This window comes from Balaenoptera physalus (genome assembly GCF_965194825.1).
Source record: "Balaenoptera physalus genome assembly, chromosome: 1".
NCBI classification, from domain to species: Eukaryota; Metazoa; Chordata; class Mammalia; order Artiodactyla; family Balaenopteridae; genus Balaenoptera; species Balaenoptera physalus.
In genome coordinates this window covers 164,046,103-164,067,641 of record NC_138882.1, presented here as the reverse complement: position 1 = coordinate 164,067,641, position 21,539 = coordinate 164,046,103, and the positions used below count along the sequence as shown (strand labels likewise).

The window sequence follows — 21,539 nt, the reverse complement described above, 5'->3', positions numbered from 1 at the left end:
GTCTGGCTCCATAGGCACCTTGACATGTTTATTTTCCACAAAATTATAAAGAGCTGCCCAAAATGTTCAATCACTGAACCAGCTTTTCTGTCTGGAGAAGCAGCAGCAAATTAATTTACTTTCTGGATCGCCTTAATGCAGCCCCCAGAACAATAAGCAGTCACGATTCACCAGTGAGTGGTAACTGGACCCTCGGCCTTCTCCTCCAGCCCCTGATAAACCACCTCCGGATCCCACGGTTGAGGGGAGGGCCCACAGGAGGAGGCGGCCTCCACCACCACATCTGTGGCCCTCATTCTGCTTTCCCATGTCTGAGGCCCTGCACCCACAGCTCAGGCTAGACCTCCAGATGCCACCCGCCCAACACCTACATCGGCTTTGGCTATTTTTGTGCCCTCAGCAAAATGTAGAGTCACCCGGATAACCTAAATCTGTCTTGTTCCTGACCAAAAAGTAAGACTTCAAAAGACACCCCCTTCCTCCAGTCCAGTGTGGCTATTAAGAGAATGGCATCTTCTGACCTGACAGTCCTTCCTGCCCTCAAACCCTTCCCCAGCCCCTCAGGGCCCATGGGAGGGTCTGACGCTTGGCTCTGCTGTCCAGTCACCACCCCTCACCCACACAGGCTGGCCCTGCCCATCCTCACGGCCTCCTGGGCCTTCTGGTGCAAACACCCTCCCCCTGGAGTCCCTCCTCGAAGCCACTCTCTCCAGGGTTGCCCCGTCCCACCCAGTATAAAGGCTACTTTCTTCTCGGTCCAGCTGTGAAAGCCCCCTTGCCCGCCTCTGACCCCACACACATCGGCCTGCCGGTCTCTCCCTTTCCCTGTCCCGGGGGTCCCCGTCGCTGGTTCATCTGCCCTCTGGACGGTGACCAATTTGAGGACAGAGACTGAACAATGTGGGGTGGAAACGGGAGGCCTCAGCGGTCTGCTCATCCAGCCCCTCGTGTCCCGGGGGCCCAGAGAGGGGATGCCCGGCCCCTCATCCCAAGGGCTCCTGGTCCCCAGGACAGCGGCTCAGCATCCAGCAGCGCAGCCCCTGGGCTGGGGCGTCCTGCTGGTCTGGGAGTGGCTTCCACGTCACCGAGGGTTTCCAACCCAAGCCACCCATGTTCTCACTTTACTGTGGGACTCGCCTCCATTCACGGCCCGGCCCCAAGGTGGAGGACCGGCTCCCTCGGGGCCCCGGAGGCGGATGGGGTGGGCCCGACTGGCTGGTCCTGCCGGTAACAAGGCCGAGGGGGACCCCAGACCTAAGGAAACACCCGGGTCTCCGCGGCCCGTGCGGGTCCCGAGTGAGCTGCAGACTCCATCACCTCCCGCTTCTGCCTCTTCAGGGCTTCCTCCCGCCCAGGAATCTCAGCGCTGCCCAGAGCAGGCCCCCCGCTTCACTTCTGGGGGTATTTTTAGCCAGTTCTCATTACTGACTTTTTCGAGAGCTCTTTCCATAAATGGCTCTGTGCTTATAATTACCGGTCCAGGCCTCAGCCGGCTTCAGAGCCCAAATTAAAAGGGAACAACCTGCCCACTGCACCACATCAAGCCCGCCAAGGCCAAAAATAGATCCAAGGAGATGTGAGCAAGAAGGATGCGGTTCCTCCAGTTCAAACCCAGGAAAGACCTGAACTGTGGGGCTTTCCAGAAAGACGTGGTCACGGTGACACATCCCCTCTCTCCCGTGGGGAGTGGGTGCCCGTGAGGAGTGGCGGGTGTCCTCCCGCCCTGTGCCTCAGCCCTGGAGGAGCCCCATCAGTGGGCAGGGAGGGTGGGGGACACATTCTTTTGTGGGAGCTGCAAAGGCCTTCGTGGCAACCCTGCATAGATGGGAAACCGAGGCCCAGGGGAGCAGAGACTTGCTGGGGGTCACGTGTCAGGTTAGGGGCCCTTCACGTGGACTTGCAGACTTGGAGCCCATGTAAAATGAGTGGCCCTGGACTTTCTGGGTGGCGATACTGGTATGGGGGAATCACCTCTCCACAAGATTCTTCCATCAACAGGTGCCTGAGAGGTGGCCTGCTGAGGCCACTGTCCTCCAGGCAGCGCCCTGCGGGGACTCGGGTCCCAGAGGAGGGACAGGGTGATCTGAAAAGACGAGGAGGCTGGAGGGACCTCCCTGGCGGTCCAGTGGTTAAGACTGCATTTCCAGTGCAGAGGGCGTCGGTTCCATCCCTGGTCAGGGAACTAAGATCCCACATGCCGTGCGGCGTGGCCAAATTAAAAAAAAAAAGCAATAATAAAAAAAAAGACGGGAGGCTGGCCCTGCTTATGTGTCACCCATCCAGGCCCAGAGTCAGATTTGGTCCCCGTTCTGAGGTTATTCATAGTTTCTTAGTAGGGTCGGGGGGTGGGTAGGAGAAAAAGGGACTAGACGTGCCCCCAAATCAGACAGGCAGAAAGCAACTCCATTCCTAAGAGAAATACAGATGATCAAGGTGGAGGGCACTCGTAGAGGTGCCTTAGGGAGGAGTGGTCAGAGAACACTTTTCTAGGAAACATAGTTGAGAGTGGTGGAAGAATTCTGACAAGCAGAAATGGAGTAAAGTATTTGAGGCAAAGCACGGAGGTGGGAAATAATGTGTCAGCTCCCATTTTTTGAGCACTGAACTGTATGTCAGGCACCATCCTGGGCACATTACGCAGGCCATATTTGTTACTGTTTACCTAACTGTGTTAGTTATCTATTGCTGTGTAACAAATTACCCCAAATATAGCAGCTGAAAACAACCAACACTTATTATTTCCCATGGTTTCTGAGGGTCAGGAATCCAGGTGCTTAGCTGGGTGGCTCTGTCTCAGGGTCTCTCATGAGGTGACAGTCAAGCTGTCAGGTGGGGCTGTGGTCTCTGGAGACTTGACTGGGACGAACAGATCCACTTCTAAGCTCACGCTTGTGGCTGAGGGTAGAAGGTTCCCCATGTGGACCTCTCACGACATGACCTTTCCTCAGAATGAGTCATCTTGGGGGGTGGCGGGTAGAGCCCAAGACGGAAGCTGCAGTGTTTTTATAACCTAATCTTGGAAGTGACACAGCATCCCTATTGTCACATCCTATTGGTCACATAGACCAGTGCTGGCCCAGTGTGGGAGGACACAAGGGTGTGAAAACCAGGAGGCAGGGATCATTGAGAACTATACTGGAGGCTGGCAACCACAGCAACCCTGTGAAAGAGGCATTCTTCACCCCATTTTATAGCTGAGAACACCGAAGATCAGGGAAGTTAACTGATTAGCACAAGACCACACCCAGAAGCCCCCAAGGTGGGATTAGAGTCTAGGTGTGTCTGTCTCCAAAGTCTACATTCTTTCTCCCCATCCACAGCCTCATCAGGTTGGGGACATGTCAAGGGAACACCACAGGGTTCCACTGGACTATAATGTCAAATGCCAAGTGCCAGGCTGGCAAGAAGGAACACGCAGAAGGATCCCAAGCAGGAGAAGCCGTGAGTGGATTTTCACTTGAGGAACTAGAGTTCCAAGAACAGGCTGAGAGCTTTTTCACCTCCATGCCTCCCCTCTGCCTGGACACCTTCTCCTTTCACCTGCTTCTGACTAAGTTCTACCCTTCTTTCAAGGTCCAGCACAGTGCCACCTCCTTCAAAGCCTTCTCTGTCCCCCAGCCAGGAGGCCATTCATTCCTCCCGCTCTTCTGGCCTAGTTCATCCCTTGCAAATGAGAGAGGGACTTGGTCTGTCTTCTGCAGCGCTGAACCTTCATGCTCATATCTGAGTGGGGGAATGGCCATTTCTCCCACTTTGTGATCATTTACATTGAGCTGTCTGTGGGCCTATCTTTCCCACTGTAATAAGCAGATCTTGGGCTGGGGCTTGTGCTTTGGAGTGGGCACCAAGATAACCAGGGAGGGCAACAGCACACAGTAGGTTCCCAGGAGTGTTTGTGAAACAATGACCTCAGACTGAAGGATCCAACCTTCTCCATACCTGGGTCTTGCAGCCTTTGGCTTCCCCAGAACCCTTCCTGTATTCAGAGCCCTAGACTGTTCTGAAGGAATGGCTGCTGCTCAGGGGGCAGAGCCAGCAGTTAAAGGAAATAACTGGGTTTTACTTCTGGTCTTGTCACTGACCAGCTGGACTTAGGTTAAAAACAAACAAACAATCAAACCAGGCTAACACTTACTTTGCATTTACAGGCACTGTTTCAGCCCTTTACATAGAGTAAGTCATTTAATGCTCATAGCCATCCTAGGAGGCAGGAACTATTATCGCTCCCATTTTACAGATGAGGAACCTGAGGCACACAGCAGTAAATAACTTACACAAAAATCATATAAATATATCTTAGGTCAGACTTCCTGGGCAACAGGCTGGGTGGGTAGGTTTAGTGGAGAGTGTTCTTGCAGGGAACGAAGGAGCAGGAGTGGGCACAGTTGAACAGTGACGCAATCACAAAAGGGCCAGCCCATCCCATCTGCACGGGGAGCTCTGGGCTGATGGCCCTTCCCAGTTGTCCCTCCTTGAGGCAAGGGGGCTGGGCATTTATACCCCAATAAGCCAGTCATTGGATGTGGGGTGCCCTCAAGGTGGGTGCCCAACCTTGAGCAAGAAGCTGGTGGGCTGATGCCGAGAGAAGGACCCAGTTGTCAGCAGCCACCCTCCAAGCAGCTGGGGCAACAAGTGACTCAGTCCCAAAGAGAATATATGGGGAGCACCATAGCATCCACTAAAAACAAGTGGTAGAATGGGGATCTGATCCTGGAACCGTGCTCTTACCACTCAGCTCCAGGTCCCCAAGTAAATGATGGGGGCGGGAGGGTAGACAAACACAGCAGGCTCTTCCTCATAATTCTGGCTGCTGTTTATTGAGCGGTGCCAGGCACTTGCTAAGTTTTTCAGTGCCTTAACCTATGTAACCATTGCACTATGATACAGGTATTATTATCCTGATTTTAAAGATGAGGAAACTGAGATGCTGAGACTTTAAGTAACCTGCTCAAAATCTTACACATCTCAAGTAGCAGACCTGAACTAAAACCTGGTCTTCCCCACTGTGCTCTCCCACCCCCAAGGCCAACCCTCCTCACGGCTGTGACCCAGTTTTCATATCTGCTCCTTTGGATCTGGGTGCCCAGGACCTTGGGCCAGTCACTTATACTCTTTGAGACTAAACTTCTCCCCTGTCACCTAGGGGCAATAGTAGTCATTTACCTCAGAAGGGTGAGAAAAGACTGAGAAGGGGGGCGGGGAGGAGTAGTCAGTCATCAGGGATTCATAGGGCACACCATTCTGATGGCCAAACAGGGTTTTGGAGAAAAGAGACCCATCTTCAACTCTTGGAAAGAGAAATACCTCTGGAAACCATCAACAGAATGAAAAGGCAACCTACTGAATGGGAGAAAATATTTGCAAACCACATTTCTGATATGGGGTTAATATCCAAAATATATAAAGAACACATACAACTCAATAGAAAAAAACCCAAACAATCCAATTTTTAAAATGAGCAGAGGAACTGAATAGACATTTTTCCGAAAAAGACATACAAATGTCCAAAAGGTACATGAAAAGGTGCTCAACATCACTAATCATCAGGGAAATGCAAACCAAAACCACAATGAGCTATCACCTCACACTTGTTAGAATGGCTATTATCAAAAAGACAAGCGATAACAAGTATTCGTGAGAATGTGGGAAAACGGGAACTCTTGTGCACTGTTAGTGGGAATGTAAATTGGTGCAGCCACTATGGAAAATAATATGGAGGTTCTTCAAAAAATTAAAAATAGAACCACCATATGATCCGGCAATCCCAATTCTGGATATATATCCAAAGGAAATAAAAACAGGATATCAAAGAGAAAAAAGTGTAAGTATGGTAGTGGTCATTTTGCAGTATGTACAAGTATTGAATCATTATGTTGCACACCTGAAACAGATATAATATTATATGTCAATTATATCTCAATTAAAAAAAAAGAGATATCTGCACTCCCATGTTCATTGCAGCATTATTCACAACAGCCGAGATGCGGAAATAACCTCAGTGTCCATCTACAGATGAATAGATAAAGAAGATAAGGCGCATGCGCGCGTGCACACACACACACACGCGCGCGCGCGCGCGCGCGCACACACACACACACACACACACGGGAATGCTATTCAACTATGAGAAAGAAGGAAATCCTGCCATTTACGACAACATGGATGAAACTTGAAGGTATTATGCTAAGTGAAGTAAGCCAGAGAAAGACAAATACTTCATGATACCACTTATATGTGGATTTTAAAAAGTTAAAAAGTCACAAGAGTAGAAAAGTGGTTGCCAGGAGGTGGGGGTGGGGGAAATAGGGAGAGGTTGGTAAAGGGTACAAACTTTCAGCCATAAGTTGAATAAGGTCTGAGAAGCTAATGTAAAACACGGCGACTATAGTTGATAACACAGTTATATAATTTTGAAATTTGCTAAAAGAGTAGAAATTAAATGTTCTCACACACAAAAAAGAATACATATGTGAAGTGATGACTGTGTTAATTAACTAGGTGGGGGGAATGTTATATGTATATGTATAGCAAATCATCCTGATGTACACTTTAAATAACTTACAATTTTATATGTCAATTATACTTCAATAAAGTTGAAATAAAAATAAATGAATAAAAGGTAGATAGATAAAAAGAAAAATAATGTGGTCACTTAATAGTCGACTTTCAAGACAGATAAAGGATTTATTGTTAAGCGAAAGACAAAATGGCAAAACAGTGGGCATTTAGATTCCACTTTGTAAAAAAGAATAACACAAATTGATAAAATATCAGCGCTGGTTGCTGGGGAAGGGCTAAGCTAAAGGATTAAACATTGGTTCTAACTGAGGTAGACAGAGGATTACTAGGAGCTTCCATATTATATGTCTCTAGATATATGGTCTGAATTTTCTATCATGAAATTCTATAATGAATCTATATGGTATGAATTTTCTACAACGAATATGCATCAGTTCTATAAATCCCAAAACAAAGATATTTTGAAAATCACGTTCCTAGTTTACAACACACGCTCACATTGAATACAGTCCAATTCAGCAGCACGTACTGCACCTAATGATGGGCCCTGGGCCGGGGGGAGAGGCAGCTTCTGTGTAGGACAAGAGCAAAGGAAGTGCAGGCAGGGAGACAACCTGCTGTGTACCTTGGGAAAACCACCGAACTACCCTGAACCTCTCTGTCCTCTTTTTAAACAAAGATGTGACAGTAAATGTGAGATGAGATGAAAGCACAGACATGGAGGTTCTGGGCATGTGGTCATCACTGGGTGTCATCTCACACAATCGCTGTACAGCCCCTAGGGTGGGTACCGTGAGTATATCCGTTTTATAGAGGAGACTGAGGTTCTGAGAGGTGGACTGAAAATCCAGATCACACCGAGAGTAGTGGGTGGAGTCAAGATGCAAATTCTGTTGAGTCCCAGGTCAGAACCCCCAGCCCAGTCCTGCCTGCCCTCCCACTGTCCTTTCCCCTCCCGGTTCCCAGAGAGAGGCGGCACTGTCTAGACCACGTGACAATCACCTTGTGGCTGATGTACTGTTATCTGTCTCTCCCACTGGAAGGTCAGCTCCACAAGGGGGAACTTAGTTTCATTCCCTGTTATAATCCAGGAACTAGAACAGAGCCTGGCACAGAGCAGGTACTACATGACTATTTGTGGAGTGAATTCAGGAAAATATGCAAGAATTGCCTACTAAAGAACCAAAGAAAGTGACCCTGGGGCTCACGGAGGTGAGGTCAGGGGGCTGAGCAGGACCCGGGCCAGGTCCCTCGCTCGCACTGAGCCCAGCGCCTCCCGAATCCAACAGCCCCAGCTCATCCCCACCCCCGTCCTCAGCCCCCCAGGATTGAGGGAGTGAATTAGTCCAGTCCAGGGAAGGGGCAGGACAAAAGTGAAGATGGCCCATCCAGTTCTGACTACACTTCTGCCTGCAGTGCCGTTTGTGCCTCAGTTTCTCACTCTGGAGCATGGGCACCTGGTGCTCCCAGGACAGGAGGCAGAGAAGGGCTCAGGAGGAACATGCAGAGGTGGTCTCTCCCGCCTCATTCCTCCCTCAGGACTGGCTGGGCCGGCTCAGGCACTCGGGGGTCCCGCCAGTCACACCGAGCTGGGCGGAGGGATGGGTGGTGGTGTGAGAAGCTGCCTCCGGGGAGCCACAGGGCCGGAGCTGGGAGGCACCTCGTTTTTCTGGCACCATCGCTGTGGACTGGACAGGAAAGCAGGGGCCCAGAGAAGGGAAGGGGTGTGGTTCGGGACGTGCAGGAGTCCACAGCAGGCCCAGGAGGGACGAGAACCTGGGCGCTGCCTCCCAGATCAGGGCCTCCTCCCCTGAGCTCAGGCGGCACCAGGGACAGGCTCCATCTGCTCCTCGAGGGCAGCGGCCCCGTCACTGTGTCCTGGCCAAGGGGAGCCAAGAGTCCACAGGCGGAGGTCGACAGGCAGGCCAGGCAGGGCCCAGCTCTGACCGCAGCCCTGGCCCCCAACACAGGCCCTGTCAGTCACGACACGGCTCCTAAAGCATCTGCTCAAATGCAGAGGCCTGACCCCTGGACGGCAGGCCCAGGCCTCTGGGTCCTACAGGTGCCACTGACGGTCAGGGGCTCGGCAAGCACCAGGCCCGGCTGGCTTCTCAGGAGCTGATGAGGCCAATAGCAGAGGTGGAGCTGGAGCCAACAGGTGTGGGAGCCTCGGCGTGGGCACTGATGCCACGGCGACTCTGCTATTAGACTCCACGGTGGTTCAGGGGCCGCTGACCTTCAGGGGCCTGGAGCCGGGGCCTCCAACGGAGGAAACAATCCTGGTAGGTTCTAATCCCCCACATCAGCCTAGGTAATTACCAGTTAAAACTACTCAAACTGAAGGAGTTTTACTAGTGCAATTAGTACATGAGAATAAAGAAGGCCCTCAGACAGCTGGCTGGACTGCCCACAGGCCAGGCTTCCACTGAACAAAGATCTGCTTGTTAATCCACAGCGTCAGAGGCCTTAGACCTTCATGAAACACACAGAGGTGGTGTGGGAAGAAACTGGGATTTGGAATCCACAGCCTGGATGATGCCATGGACGTGCTGTGTGGCCCTGGGTCGGTTATTTAACCTCTCTGAGCCCATGAAATAAGGCTGGAAAAACAGCTTTCACAAGTTGCTGCATGGATGAAATGAGTATTTATAGGACTATGGAACTTCAAATGTTAGTTTTTATTCAAAAACAGAAACACCTTTGGTTGGCTTTAAAAATCTGTTTCTGGGTTTCACATGTCTATAAGACATGTGGGGACATTTCCATCACATCCACACCAAGGCTGAGCAGCAGCTGGGAGGGTCTGGTATCAGCACTGACCAGGGCCAGGTTCACCCTAAAAAGGGGGCTGACTTTCTGCCCCTCCCCCTCTGTCAACCTATCACACAACAACTCTGAGGATAGATCACTAGGAGCCCCATTTTACAAGGAGAGATCTGAGGCTCAGAGAGGGCAAGGGACTTGCCTAAGATCACGGAGCAGAAGCAGGAGGGCAACCAGCTCCTCCTGAGCTCAGGGTGCTGCTCGACTCACAGCAGCAGCTCCCACCAGGGCTGTGCACCCCTTGCCCCAGGGGATGCTGGGGGAAGAGGGACATGGGCTAGGCGGTGACTCACTCAGATGGACGGCTCCCCTGGAGGCATTCTCTGGGTGACTGCATCCACAGCTCTTCTTGGTCCTGAGCCCGGGATCAGCTTGCCCCCAGCACAGAGCTCCAGCCTCAGTTCCACATGTGGTCGCTTCTGTCTCAAGTCCCCACCCCTGCCCTCTAACCAGGAAGGTGGCATCTAGAACCCGCCAGCCCAAGTCCTGGGCCTGGCACTGGGCTCTCAGCACAGGTTAACAGCTGCCTCCTGCTGCTCGCTCCCCCACCTGAGCCCATCACGAGCTCTGGTTTGGGGGGGACGGGCCTCCTTGAGGCAAATGGCTGAAGACCCACAAAACTTACTGTCACTCTGACCCCTGTGTTCCTCTGCCGAAATCCCTCTGAAAGCTCTCTCCACCTTGAAAGCCTGCCCTCCTGACACAGAAATGTCACCTCCTTGAGCACTGGATGGAGGGCCAAACAACCTGGGCCTGTCCTGGCTTGGCCACATAGAGGCCACGTGGTCCTGAGCAAGACACTGCCTCTCTGAGCCTCACTGTCCTCGCCTGGGAGATGGGGATGAATATCATGTCGCTCACAGGGCTGTTGGGAGGGTTAAGAGCGGTGCTGTAGGTGAAGGGAGGCTGGTGGCCACGGCAAGGGTCCTCTCCCTGCTCTGGGTCCCACAGCTCTCCCCACCTGGGGCTGAGCTGTAGTCCTTGGGTCCCCAGGTCCAGCCTAGTGTCTGCCTCAGCCCAGACTCCTGCCCCTCACTGGCCACAGACAGGAGGCAAAGCAGGTGGGGGACATATGTTCATGAATGTAGATTAAAGAGAGTTTAGTAATGGAAAACGTTATCTCTGAGAACTTTAAGGGTAAATGACTCCACGATTTGGAGTATAATTTCTGCAGAGAGGAAAAGCTGGGCTTTACCTGGGAGAACAAAGAGGGTCCAAGCTGCCCATCAGGTCATTCAATGGCCTGGACACTCATTCCATGACAAGCCAAGTCCCGGGTGTGAGCCCAGGGTGACAAGACCACAGTCCCTGCCCCGCCGAGCTCAGAGTCTACTCCTTCCCCACCGCCCCACCCCCCAGCAGCACCCCGACCCCAGGTGGCCCGGGGAAGAGGCTGCTGTGGACTCAGAACATCCGGGTCCTCATCTCTACCTGGTGCTTTGATGATGTGACCAGGGTTTTCCACGCTGAACTTTGTCCCTCTCTTCAGTATCGCCCTTATCACCGTGACAGCATCACAGCCTCTGTTTACTCATCTGCCTCCCCAGGACCAGACTGTCTTCCTGGCACTGCCCGCGTCCACCCGACACTACATGAATCTTACCGTCGGGTGTGTTTGGCCGCGGGTGAATGTACGCCTCTGGGACTCATATCCCTCATCTGTCCCTGCCGGATCGGCCGCTCACCGACCCCCACCCCCCTGAGACTTCGCTGCCCTGACCTGGTCGGTTTTCCCTCCCGCGGTTCCTCGTCCACGACAAGGTGATTCCCCGCTCCCAGCAGGGCGCTCGCCCTGCCCGAAGTGGCGCACACGACCCTGCAGCCCGCGCTCAGCCCCCGAGGGGCCCCTCGGCCCGCCGTCCCCCACTCGCCTTCTCGCGGGGTCGCCGCCGACCACCCCGAGCCCGCTCTCACCCATGTTGACGAAGCTCATGACCAGGTCGGCGCGGCCCAGGCGCCGCTCGGGGGTCCCGCCGTCCTCGTCGTCGTCGCCGGCCATGGCGCGATACAGGTCCAGCATGAAGAGCGGCGCGGACGCGGGCAGCCGGGCGGCGGCGGAGGGCGGCGCGCGGGGCCGGGGCCGCCCGGGCAGCCCGAGCACCGCCAGGATCTCGCGCTGCAGGTCGCGGCGCTCGCGCGGGCCCAGGCGCCGTTGCGGGCAGCCGGGCGAAGGGCGCGGGCCAGAGGCGCCGCCGCCGCTCAGCGCGCACAGCGCCAGGCCCAGCAGCCAGAGCGGCCCGGGGCGCGCGGCCATGGCGGGACCCGGGCGGCTTCACCGCGCGCGCATCCGCTCCCGGCCGGGCCCGGGGCTGGGGCCGCCCCGACGGCGAGCGGCGGGCCGGGCTTGGGGCCGGCGGGACGGGGCGGGCGTCGCCCGCGAACGCAGCGCGGTCCCTAGAGCGTCCGGCCCGCGGCGCCTGTCGCGGCTCCGGGTAGTCGGATGCGGCCGCACCTCCTCGGGCAAGGGCTCCTCCGGGGACCGGGGACCGTCGGCTAGTCTGTCTGTGCCGCCGCGCCAGACAGTCCGGCTGCTGCCGAGGCAGCTCAGCTCAGAGGCGGAGGGCGAGCTCCCGCCGGGCTCCGGGAGGCGCGGACCCTCAGACTGTGCCGCGCGCCCCGGGCCGAGGTGGCCTCTCTCAGTCCAGCTCGCAGCCGTCGGGTCCCGCCCCCTCCGGACCCGACCAATGGGGGCACAGGGGCGGGGCCAAGTCCACGGAACAGAAGCCCCAGGAAGGGTTGCTGGGGGGCGGTTGCTGATGCCCCAGAGATACTACCCACTTGTGGGTGGCGGGCGGGACTGGCGAGGAGTCCGCAGCCCTGCCGTCGGGGCCCTCGCGGTCGTCCTGGGCTCCCCTCCCGCCGCTGGCCACGCTGTCGGGCAGCCGCGGGGACTCGGCCTGGGGACCCAGGGTAGCGGTGCGGTTCGGGGAGATCAGACCCTACGCTCCAGCGGGGCGTGTCCTTGATCGCCCTGCCAGAGCTGGATCCCAACTCTCCGTCCGGCCCGCAGAGTGACCTTGCAGCCCAACCTGGTGCGCGGAGTGTCGCCGCAGGACCCGAAACGCCTCAGGTGGGTGCCAGCCAGGCCCGAGAGTGGGGCGCATCCCTGTGCGAGCAGCTGGGCCCGGGTTCCCGGCCACCGCAGCTCCTCGCCGGCCTCTTGGCGCCTTCCCCGCAGTCCCCTTGCGTGCGCCTCTGGGAGCTCTTTCCCGGACACCTGACGCCGGCTCCGTCACTGCTCCTGGCGCGCCCACCCGCCTGGCTCCCGCGCGCTCCCGGCTGGCGCCTCCGGCGGGCCGCCCGGCAGCTCCAGCAGCCGCACTGACACCACTAGGTCTGGCTGGGCGCCCTTCGGACCCCGGTGCCGGTCCAGCCGCGCGCGAGATACGCGCACCCGCTTCCCGCCTCCCGCCGGTCAAGGAGCTCTGGTGCCCTTCCTGAGCCTCTGCGCATCTGAATTGTCACGGCCCTCAGCGGCTTGCGAGAGAAGGCTCCTCAAGGAAACCCCTCCATTGACTAGCCCCCTTCTGCACACCCTGCTCTTCCCTAGGTGCCTTCTCACCGCATTTACTCGTTTATGGTTGAGGCGCTGCGCTGAGAGGAAAAGACCCTTAGACTGAGCTCTGAAGGCCGGAAGGAATTGGCTGGGATGAAGGAAAGGTCAGTGGGAGGAGAATGTTCCAGGCAGAGGAAATAGCTTGTGCGAAGGCCGAGACTCCAAGGAGCGTAACAGTGGCAGGTGACAATCAGCACTGTCCATGTGCCAGCCATGTTCTGTACCATTTCTTTCACGCTCACACGTTGTCATAGGGTAGATACCTAACCGCCCCTCCCCCACCTCATTTAACAGACGAGGAGACCGAGGCACACAAGGGTTAAGGGACTTCCCTCAGGTCACACAACACTGGAGCTGGGCTGCAGCAGGTGGGCACGTGCAGGTGAGCTGTGCAGTGGAGGCTGGAGAGCCTGGGGGGGGGCAAATGGCCAGCTGAGGGTGAGGCTGGAGGCACTGACAAGGGACAGACCACAAAGGGCCTTGGAAGGCTAGAAGAGGGCTCTGGGCCCCTGACCATAATGGTGCCCTAATGTAAATTCAAGATTAAACTTTAAAATTATGTCCAATAAAATTCACATTTTTCCATGATCACTTCAAAAAAATTTTTAATATCAAATAAATCCTTAAATAATCATCTGCTGTTGCCTTAGCAACATGCCTAGTCTGTCTTACCCAACAGACAGACCACGTGTAAGGCAAGATAAGAATGCTGAACTTTATCATAAGGATAATGGAGATAAGCCACTGAAAGTGCCCAAGACAAGACCAGAGCCTGGATGCAGAAGGGACTCCAGGTTGGAAGGAGGGAGACTGGAGTCAGGGCCCACAGCTGGGGCAGGTACAGTAATGGGAGGGCAGGAAGGAAGACAGTAGCAATGGGTGGAAGGCAGAGGAGAAGGCTGTTTAGGAGGCTGAATCCACAGGGCTTGGTGACTGCATGCAGAGGCAGGGGGCAGAGTCAAAGGGGTGTCCCCTTGTCACACTTTGTCAGGGTCTCTGAATCTCCTGCCCCCTTCACTGTCCCTGTCTGTGTCCCTGGGCATCCCTCTGCATTCCCCTTTGAGTCCACACCACATCACTGGGGGTCTCAGATCGAGCCTGTAATTCTCTGGTTGTGTATTGTACAATGCTGGCCTCCCAGCAAGACTGCAAGCAGCCCAGTACCAGTATTCTTGTAATAGCCGAGATCATTTATCTCAATTTTGGATGAGTGGAAATAACTGTGATCTTTAAACAATAGGCTCACATTCCCATAAACCTAAACAGCAGGTTATAGCCAGTCCAAAGGGCATCACCCCACAGTTCAGTTTAGCAACAACCACAGGGGGCACTCTGTGCTGTGCTCCAAGCCAGAGATGAAGCGGACCAGCTCCCTGCCCTCAAGAGGCCCCCACTCTAACAGGGGTGGCCATCAGGTGAACTTACAATCTTTTCCAAAAGCAGAATGCGCTCTGACAGAGGGGCCAGCAAAGTGCCTGGAAAGACAGAGGAAGTGGGGACAGGTGATCCTGGAACTCCTGAACTGGAGGGGGACTGAAATGAGAAAGGTTTCTTGGAGAAAGTAGTGTCAAACAAGGGCTTCCCCAGTCACCTGGCAACTCTGTGACCTTGGGCAAGTTACTGAACCTCTCTCAGGTTGTCTCTCATCTATCAGCGAGGCTCATGATTGTAGGATTGTGATGGGAATTACATGAGAAGGTACATAGAGCACTTAGCACAGTGACTGGCACACGGGAAGCACTCAATACATGTTAGTTATTGTTATTGTTACTATTATTAACATATTATTATTACACTATTCAAAGCACTAAAAAAACTTTTTTTCCTGATTACGAAAACAGGTTGCTTATTGCAGAAACTTTTGAAAATACAGAAAGATTAAAAAAAGAACAAAAATCACCAAACCCATGTTCAAGAGAGAATCACTGGTAATATTTGGTGTATTTTTTTTAAACACATCTGTACATTTTTAATGCAAAAAAAAAAAACAAACCAAGATCACACTTGCTCTATTGACTTACAATATATTGCAATATTTCACTGTGCCGTTGATTATTTCGCATGTGTTTTTGTTTGGCTTCATGGTATTTTTTCATCATATGGCTATCATAACTTATTTAACCAAGTATACATGATTGAATAATATGTTTTTTTAACATTATCACATTGCTGTTACAATCTTGTCGAATAATCTGTGCTCACCCGTAGTGACTTCTTTAGGATAAATGTCTAGAAATGGAATATTTGGGTCAAAGAGCACACACAGTTTTTAAGGTTTTTGCTACGTATTATCTGCTGCCCAAATAGTATGAGGGTGCCCATTTTCTTTCACCCTTGCCGACACTAGGTGTTATTGTTAAATATGTAAATAAATAAGTTTCTGCCAATTTGGCAGGTAAAAACACCTCTCTACCGCTGTCATTTGCACGGAGGGGAGTTACTGACTGTTTTCTTCTTGAAGCACTCTCCGCCCTCAGCTTCCAGGACCTGCGCTCTCCTGCCTCTCCCCCTTCTCCCGACTACTCCGTCCTACCTACTTCTTTTTTTTTCTTTTTAAATACTTATTTATTTATTTTATTTTTGGTTGCATTGGGTCTTCGTTGCTGCATGCGGGCTTTCTCTAGTTGTGGCGAGCAGGGTCTACCATTCGTTGCGGTGCACGGGCTTCTCATTGCGGTGGCTTCTCTTGTTGTGGAGCACGGGCTCTGGGCGTGCGGGCTTCAGTAGTTGTGGCACGTGGGCTCAGTAGTTGTGGCTTGCGGGCTCTAGAGCGCAGGCTCAGTAGTTATGGCGCACAGGATTAGTTGCTCCGTGGCATGTGGGATCCTCCGGTACCAGGGCTCGAACTTGTGTCCCCTGCATTGGCAGCTGGATTCTTAACCACTGCGCCACCAGGGAAGTCCCAGGCTCATGTTTAAGATTTCAATAAATACCTGTGAATTTACTAGTCTCTGACAAAAGAGTAGCCTCCAACCTTCATGAATCCTTCCACTAAGACTTGCTCACTATTGCGTGGGAGCGATGAACAGAACAAAGCTGTGTTGGAATGTGGGGGTCGGTGTCCAGTAAGCCTTCCTCTCTTGCTGTGTGTCTGGCTTTCTTGCATGCCAACCACAAATGCAAATCCATGAACTTTCATTTCTGAAACCACAAGGTTAAATTCATGATCGCCAAGACCTACTCTATATAGAATATGAAAAAGAGACAGCAATTTAAAAGAGCAGAGGGAGGGGCTTCCCTGGTGGCACAGTGGTTAAGAATCCGCCTGCCAATGCAGGGGACACAGGTCCGAGCCCTGGCCCAGGAAGATCCCACATGCGGCAGAGCAACTAAGCCCGGGTGCCACAACTACTGAGCCTGTGCTCTAAAGCCTGCGAGCCACAGCTACTGAGCCCACGTGTCACAACTACAGAAGCCAGCGCACCTAGAGCCCATACTCCGCAACAAGAGAAACCACCGTGATGAGAAGCCCGCACAGCCCAACGAAGAGTAGCCCCCGCTCGCCGCAACTAGAGAAAGCCCGCGCACAGCAACGAAGACCCAACACAGCCAAAAATAAATAAATTAAAAAAAAAAAAAAAAAAAAAAGCAGAGGGAGTAGCTTGGTGGCCTAGTGATTAGGATTCCTGGCTTTCACTGCCATGGCCTGGGTTCAATCCCTGATCAGAGAACTGAGATCCCACAAGCTGCGCCAGACAGCCTAAATAAATAAATAATAAAAAAGCAGAGACAAGTTTCCCATAAGAAATACTACAGGAGTGGAGATTATCCGATGTTATCACCAATACATGTAATCTTTGCATTTTGTGATCTGAGGACCTATCATAGATAGGAATACAATCACAGGATCCTGTCCTGAGCTCCTATGTCATGATCATGTCAGACCCACAGGCTGCCTTGGTGTAGGCGCACTATAATGCCTCATTAAATGACCAATGAGGGGCCTCAGAGGTGCCTCACTCACCCTCCTGACTGCACCCATGATGCTGGGAAAATCCAGTTTATCATGCTCCCAAGGTGTGATTACATGGCAAGAATAAACATATAGACATAATGAAACAGTCTTGTCTTCATGGGGAATCTCCAGCCAGTGGGTAAGGTCACCTCCTGTTAATGGACTAAATGCTCCAATTAAAAGTCAGAAACTGTCAGATGAGTTAAGGGAGAAAAAAAAAGCAAGAACAAATGATAAGCTGTCTATGAAAGATGAACTGTAAATACAAAACACAGTTTGGAAGTAAATGGATGGAAGAAATATATCATGCAAATAAAAAAGTAAGAAGGCTAGAGGGACTGTATTAATATCAAGTAGACACTAGACTTCAAGATAAAGAATGTTAGCAGAGATAATGATAAAAGTGTCACTTCATCAGAATCCATCCTACTGAAACAGGAGGGTATTATGCACCTGAACATGACAGGCTCAGGCTACACTAAATATTGATGAGTATGGTTCCAAAGTGGTTAAAAAGTCCTCACGTTTATTTTGGGAGTCAGTGGAAATGGGTGTCTTTCCACCTGAAATTAAATCCATTTTGTGACCCAAATGACACCAATGGATGATTGGATTGGGGATCGGGGTGGAGGTGGGGGAAACCTCTCAAAGTGACGTTTACACATCGCCAAATCTGAATCAAACCAACTTTGGTAAATGCTTTGTGGCTGATGCAGAATCCTGGCAACAGTTTGTTTAAACACACAGAGCAAGGAGCTGCCTCTCTGACAAGCAGAGATACAGACATTTTGAGACTTCCTTTCTCCCCTAGGAGGGTACCGTGAGCCGAAGGCACACACAGGTGGAGGACCCAACAGCTTTGCCCTCCACACAGCCCAGATCTCATCCCTCACCTTATGGGCATCCATGAGGTTCATGATGAGGTTGAGATCCCCATACACAGGCTGGTCCTCAAGCCAGCTTCGGCTCCACCTTGTACAACCAGTTGACCACGGCCAGCAAAGTGTCCATAAACTGGCCTGAAAACAGCAAGACCTCCATCAACTTGTGCTGCCTGAGAAAAGCATACAAACCTTACCAATTCAGGGGATCTCCTTTTTATGAATAGCCCAACTGAAGGGGAATATTGATTGAACTCTATATAGAGAAGGACCTCCATATTGGAGGTTAGAATGGTTAGAAATGCAGTTAAAAGTTATCAAGACGATGGGAATTCCCTGGCGGTCCAGTGGTTAGGACTCGGAGCTTTCACTGCAGTGGCCTGGGTTCCATCCCTGCTCGGGGAACTAAGATCCCGCAAGCTGTGCAGCAAGTTATCAAGATGACAACAAACCCACAGACAACAAAAGAAAAAATAGATCAATTGGACTTTTGGACATTAACAAAATTTAAAACTTTTGTGCATCAAAGGACACTGTCAATAGAGTAAAAGGATAAAAGGCAACCCACAGAATGTAAGAAAATATTTGCAAATCATATATCTGATAAGGAATTAATATCCAGAATACATAAAGAACTCCTAAAACTCAGCAACAATAAAACAAACAACCAATTTAGAAATGGGCAAGGGACTTAATAGACATTTCTCCAAAGAAGATGTATAGATGGCCAATAAGCACATGAGAAGATGTTCAACATTACTAATCATTAGGGAAATGCAAATCAAAACCACAATGAGATACCACCTTATATCCATTAGAATGGCTATTATCAAAAAAACAGAAAATAACAACTGTTGGTGAGGATGTGGAGAAGTTGGAACCCTTGTGCATTGCCAGCAAGAATGTAAAATGGTGCAGCCAATGCAGAAGACAGTAAGGAAGTTTCTCAAAAAATTAAACATAGAAATACCATATGATCCAGCAGTTTCACTACTGGATATATATCCCCAAAATTGAAAGTCATGAGTTGAATAAATATTTGTACACCAATGTTCACGGCAGCATTATTCACAATAACCAAAATGTGGAAACAATTCAAATGCCCATCAACAGATGAACAGACAAACTGTGGAGTATACATACAATAGACTATTATTCAGCCTTTACAGGGAAGGAAATTCTGACACATGCTACAACATGGACAAACCTTGAAGACCTTATGCTTTATTAAAGCTAGACACAAAAGGACAGATATTATGATTCCACTTATATGAGATATCTAGAGTAGTCAAACTCATAGAGACAGAAAGTAAAATAGTGGTTTCCAGGAGGTGGGGGAGAGGGGAGTTTTTTGTTTTTTTAAAATTAATTAACTAATTAATTTATTAATTTATTTATTTTTGGCTGCGTTGGATCTTTGTTGCTGCACACAGGCTTTCTCTAGTTGCAGCGAGCAGGGGCTACTCTTTGTTGCAGTGTGTGGGCTTCTCATCACGGTGGCTTCTCTTGTTGCTGAGCACGGGCTCTAGATGCGTGGGCTTCAGTAGTTGTGGCTCACGGGCTCAGGAGTTGTGGCTCGCGGGCTCTAGAGCACAGGCTCAGTCGTTGTGGCACACGGGCTTAGTTGCTCCGCGGCATGTGGGATCTTCCTGGGCCAGGGCTCGAACCCGTGTCCCCTGCATTGGCAGGCGGATTCTTAACCACTGTGCCACCAGGGAAGTCCCAGAAGTTATTTTTTTTAATGGTTATGGAGTTTCACTGTGGGATGCTGAAAAAGTTCTGGAGATGGTTGGCAGTGATGGTTGGAAAACATTATGAATACACTTAATGCCACTGAACCGTGCACCTAAAAATGGTTCAAATGGTAACTTTTGGGACTTCCTTGGTGGCGCAGTGGTTGGGAATCCGTCTGCCAATGCAGGGGATATGGGTTCGAGCCCTGGTCCGGGAAGATCCCATATACCGCAGAACAGCTAAGCCCGTGCACCACAACTACTGAACCTGCACTCTAGAGCCCACGAGCCACAACTACTGAGGCCGTGGGCCACAACTACTGAAGCCAGTGCGCCTAGGGCCCGTGCTTCGCAACAAGAGAAGCCACCGTGATGAGAAGCCCACACACCGCAATGAAGAGTAGCTCCCGCTCGCCGCAACCAGAGAAAGCCTGTGTGCAGCAACGAAGACCCAACGCAGCCAAAAATAAATAAATAAATAAACTTTTTAAAAAAAGCAACCCCAAAAAATGTTTAAAAAAAAAAAGATATCCAGTCCACTGAATCTTCCAGTTTCTCCCTATCTATCAACTCTTTTCTGCCTTTATTTTGCTCTTTAACCAACTTAAGTTTCACGTTCCATTGTTTTTTTTGAAATCATGTTCTATTGTTTTAATCACTTCCTGCAAACGTCCTGAACACAATTGCCCTCAGCACTTACCTATCAAAACTCCAAACTCTAGATGAACCTAACTACCCATCTCCTTTGTGCCGGCATCCAGGCTGCTCAGCACTGCTGAAGAACACAAACAACTGGGCATAAGTGACACTATAAATTCATAGTCACCAGCCTCAAGGCTGCTAAACACTTCTATTATGTTTTGTTGTTTAGATACACCGTTCTCAGACTTCTATCTTCCTTCTACCCTGCTCATGCTCAGCAGATGACCTAATGTTCTACTTGACAGAGAAAATAGAAGCTATCATACAGCTGCCTTCTCCTCCCTTCCTTCCCTCCTATCCAAGGACTCCTTTTGTGCGCAGAATTCCATCCCTCCAGATTCCTGGGAACTTTGCACTATTCTTTGGAGGGAAGTGATATAGTGTGAAGGGAGAAGAATTAAGAGAGAGCTGCAGAGGTGCTTGTTTTAAAATGCAAATCTGGGTATATTCATTCCCAACAGGTAACCCTACAGCACCTTCCTATTGCTCTCAGGAATTAAAAAAAAAATGCTTGGGCTTCCCTGGTGGCGCAGTGGTTGAGAATCTGCCTGCCAATGCAGGGGACACGGGTTCGAGCCCTGGTCTGGGAAGATCCCACATGCCGCGGAGCAACTAGGCCCGTGAGCCACAACTACTGAGCCTGCGCGTCTGGAGCCTGTGCTCTGCAACAAGAGAGGCCGCGACAGTGAGAGGCCCACGCACCGCGATGAAGAGTGGCCCCCGCTTGCCGCAACTAGAGAAAGCCCTTGCACAGAAACGAAGACCCAACACAGCCAAAAATAAAATATAAATAAATAAATAAATTTATTTAAAAAAAAAATGCTTGACATGGCTCTCATCAATACATAGTTCACAAGAGAAGAGATGCAAGCAACCTTTAAATATATTGAAATATGCCAACTTCACTCATAATAAGAAAAGTACAAATTTAAATTACATTGAGCTAAAATTTCTCACCTATCAAAAGAACAAAAAAAATCAAAAATTTATCAACACAGACATGATGAGGCTGTGAGGAAATAGGTACTCGTAAATTCCTGATGGGAGTACAAAAATAGTACAGTCTCTACAGAGGGCAATTTGACGGTATCTATCAAAATTTCAAACACATTTACACTTAGACCCAGCAATCCCTCTTCTGAGAATTTATTTTATAGACATATCTCTGCACTGAGAAATGACATATGTAAAAAGGTGATATTCAATATATTTAACAAGTGGATATGATCATTAAAATGTATATATATATGTGTGTCTATATATATGTATATCAATAATTTAAAAATATTCCCTCTTATTCTCTAATTTATCTAAACTATATCTTATATGACTGTCTAACAAGTGATACAAATTGTAGGTGCTAACCTATT

The 21,539-nt window shown here is 50.8% G+C and overlaps 1 protein-coding gene and 1 long non-coding RNA gene across 3 annotated transcripts in view; one reads left to right on the top strand and one right to left on the bottom strand.

The window, feature by feature from the left end:
* LOC309651804 (bone morphogenetic protein 8B) overlaps window positions 1-12,920 on the bottom strand; it is a 28,685-nt gene extending 15,765 nt beyond the window's left edge. The window contains exon 1 of one of the 2 annotated variants that reach the window (XM_082444873.1): window positions 11,257-12,920. In XM_082444873.1, the coding sequence (XP_082300999.1) occupies window positions 11,257-11,596 (340 nt within the window). In that variant the 5' untranslated portion in view covers window positions 11,597-12,920. The remainder of the gene's footprint in view (window positions 1-11,256) is intronic. The other variant, XM_082444874.1, reaches the window with a different exon arrangement.
* Window positions 12,332-20,989, top strand: LOC309654342. Its single transcript, XR_014260167.1, has 2 exons — window positions 12,332-12,412; window positions 12,893-20,989. It is a non-coding gene; the product is annotated as an uncharacterized lncRNA (long non-coding RNA).
* The last annotated feature ends 550 nt before the right edge of the window (window positions 20,990-21,539 follow it).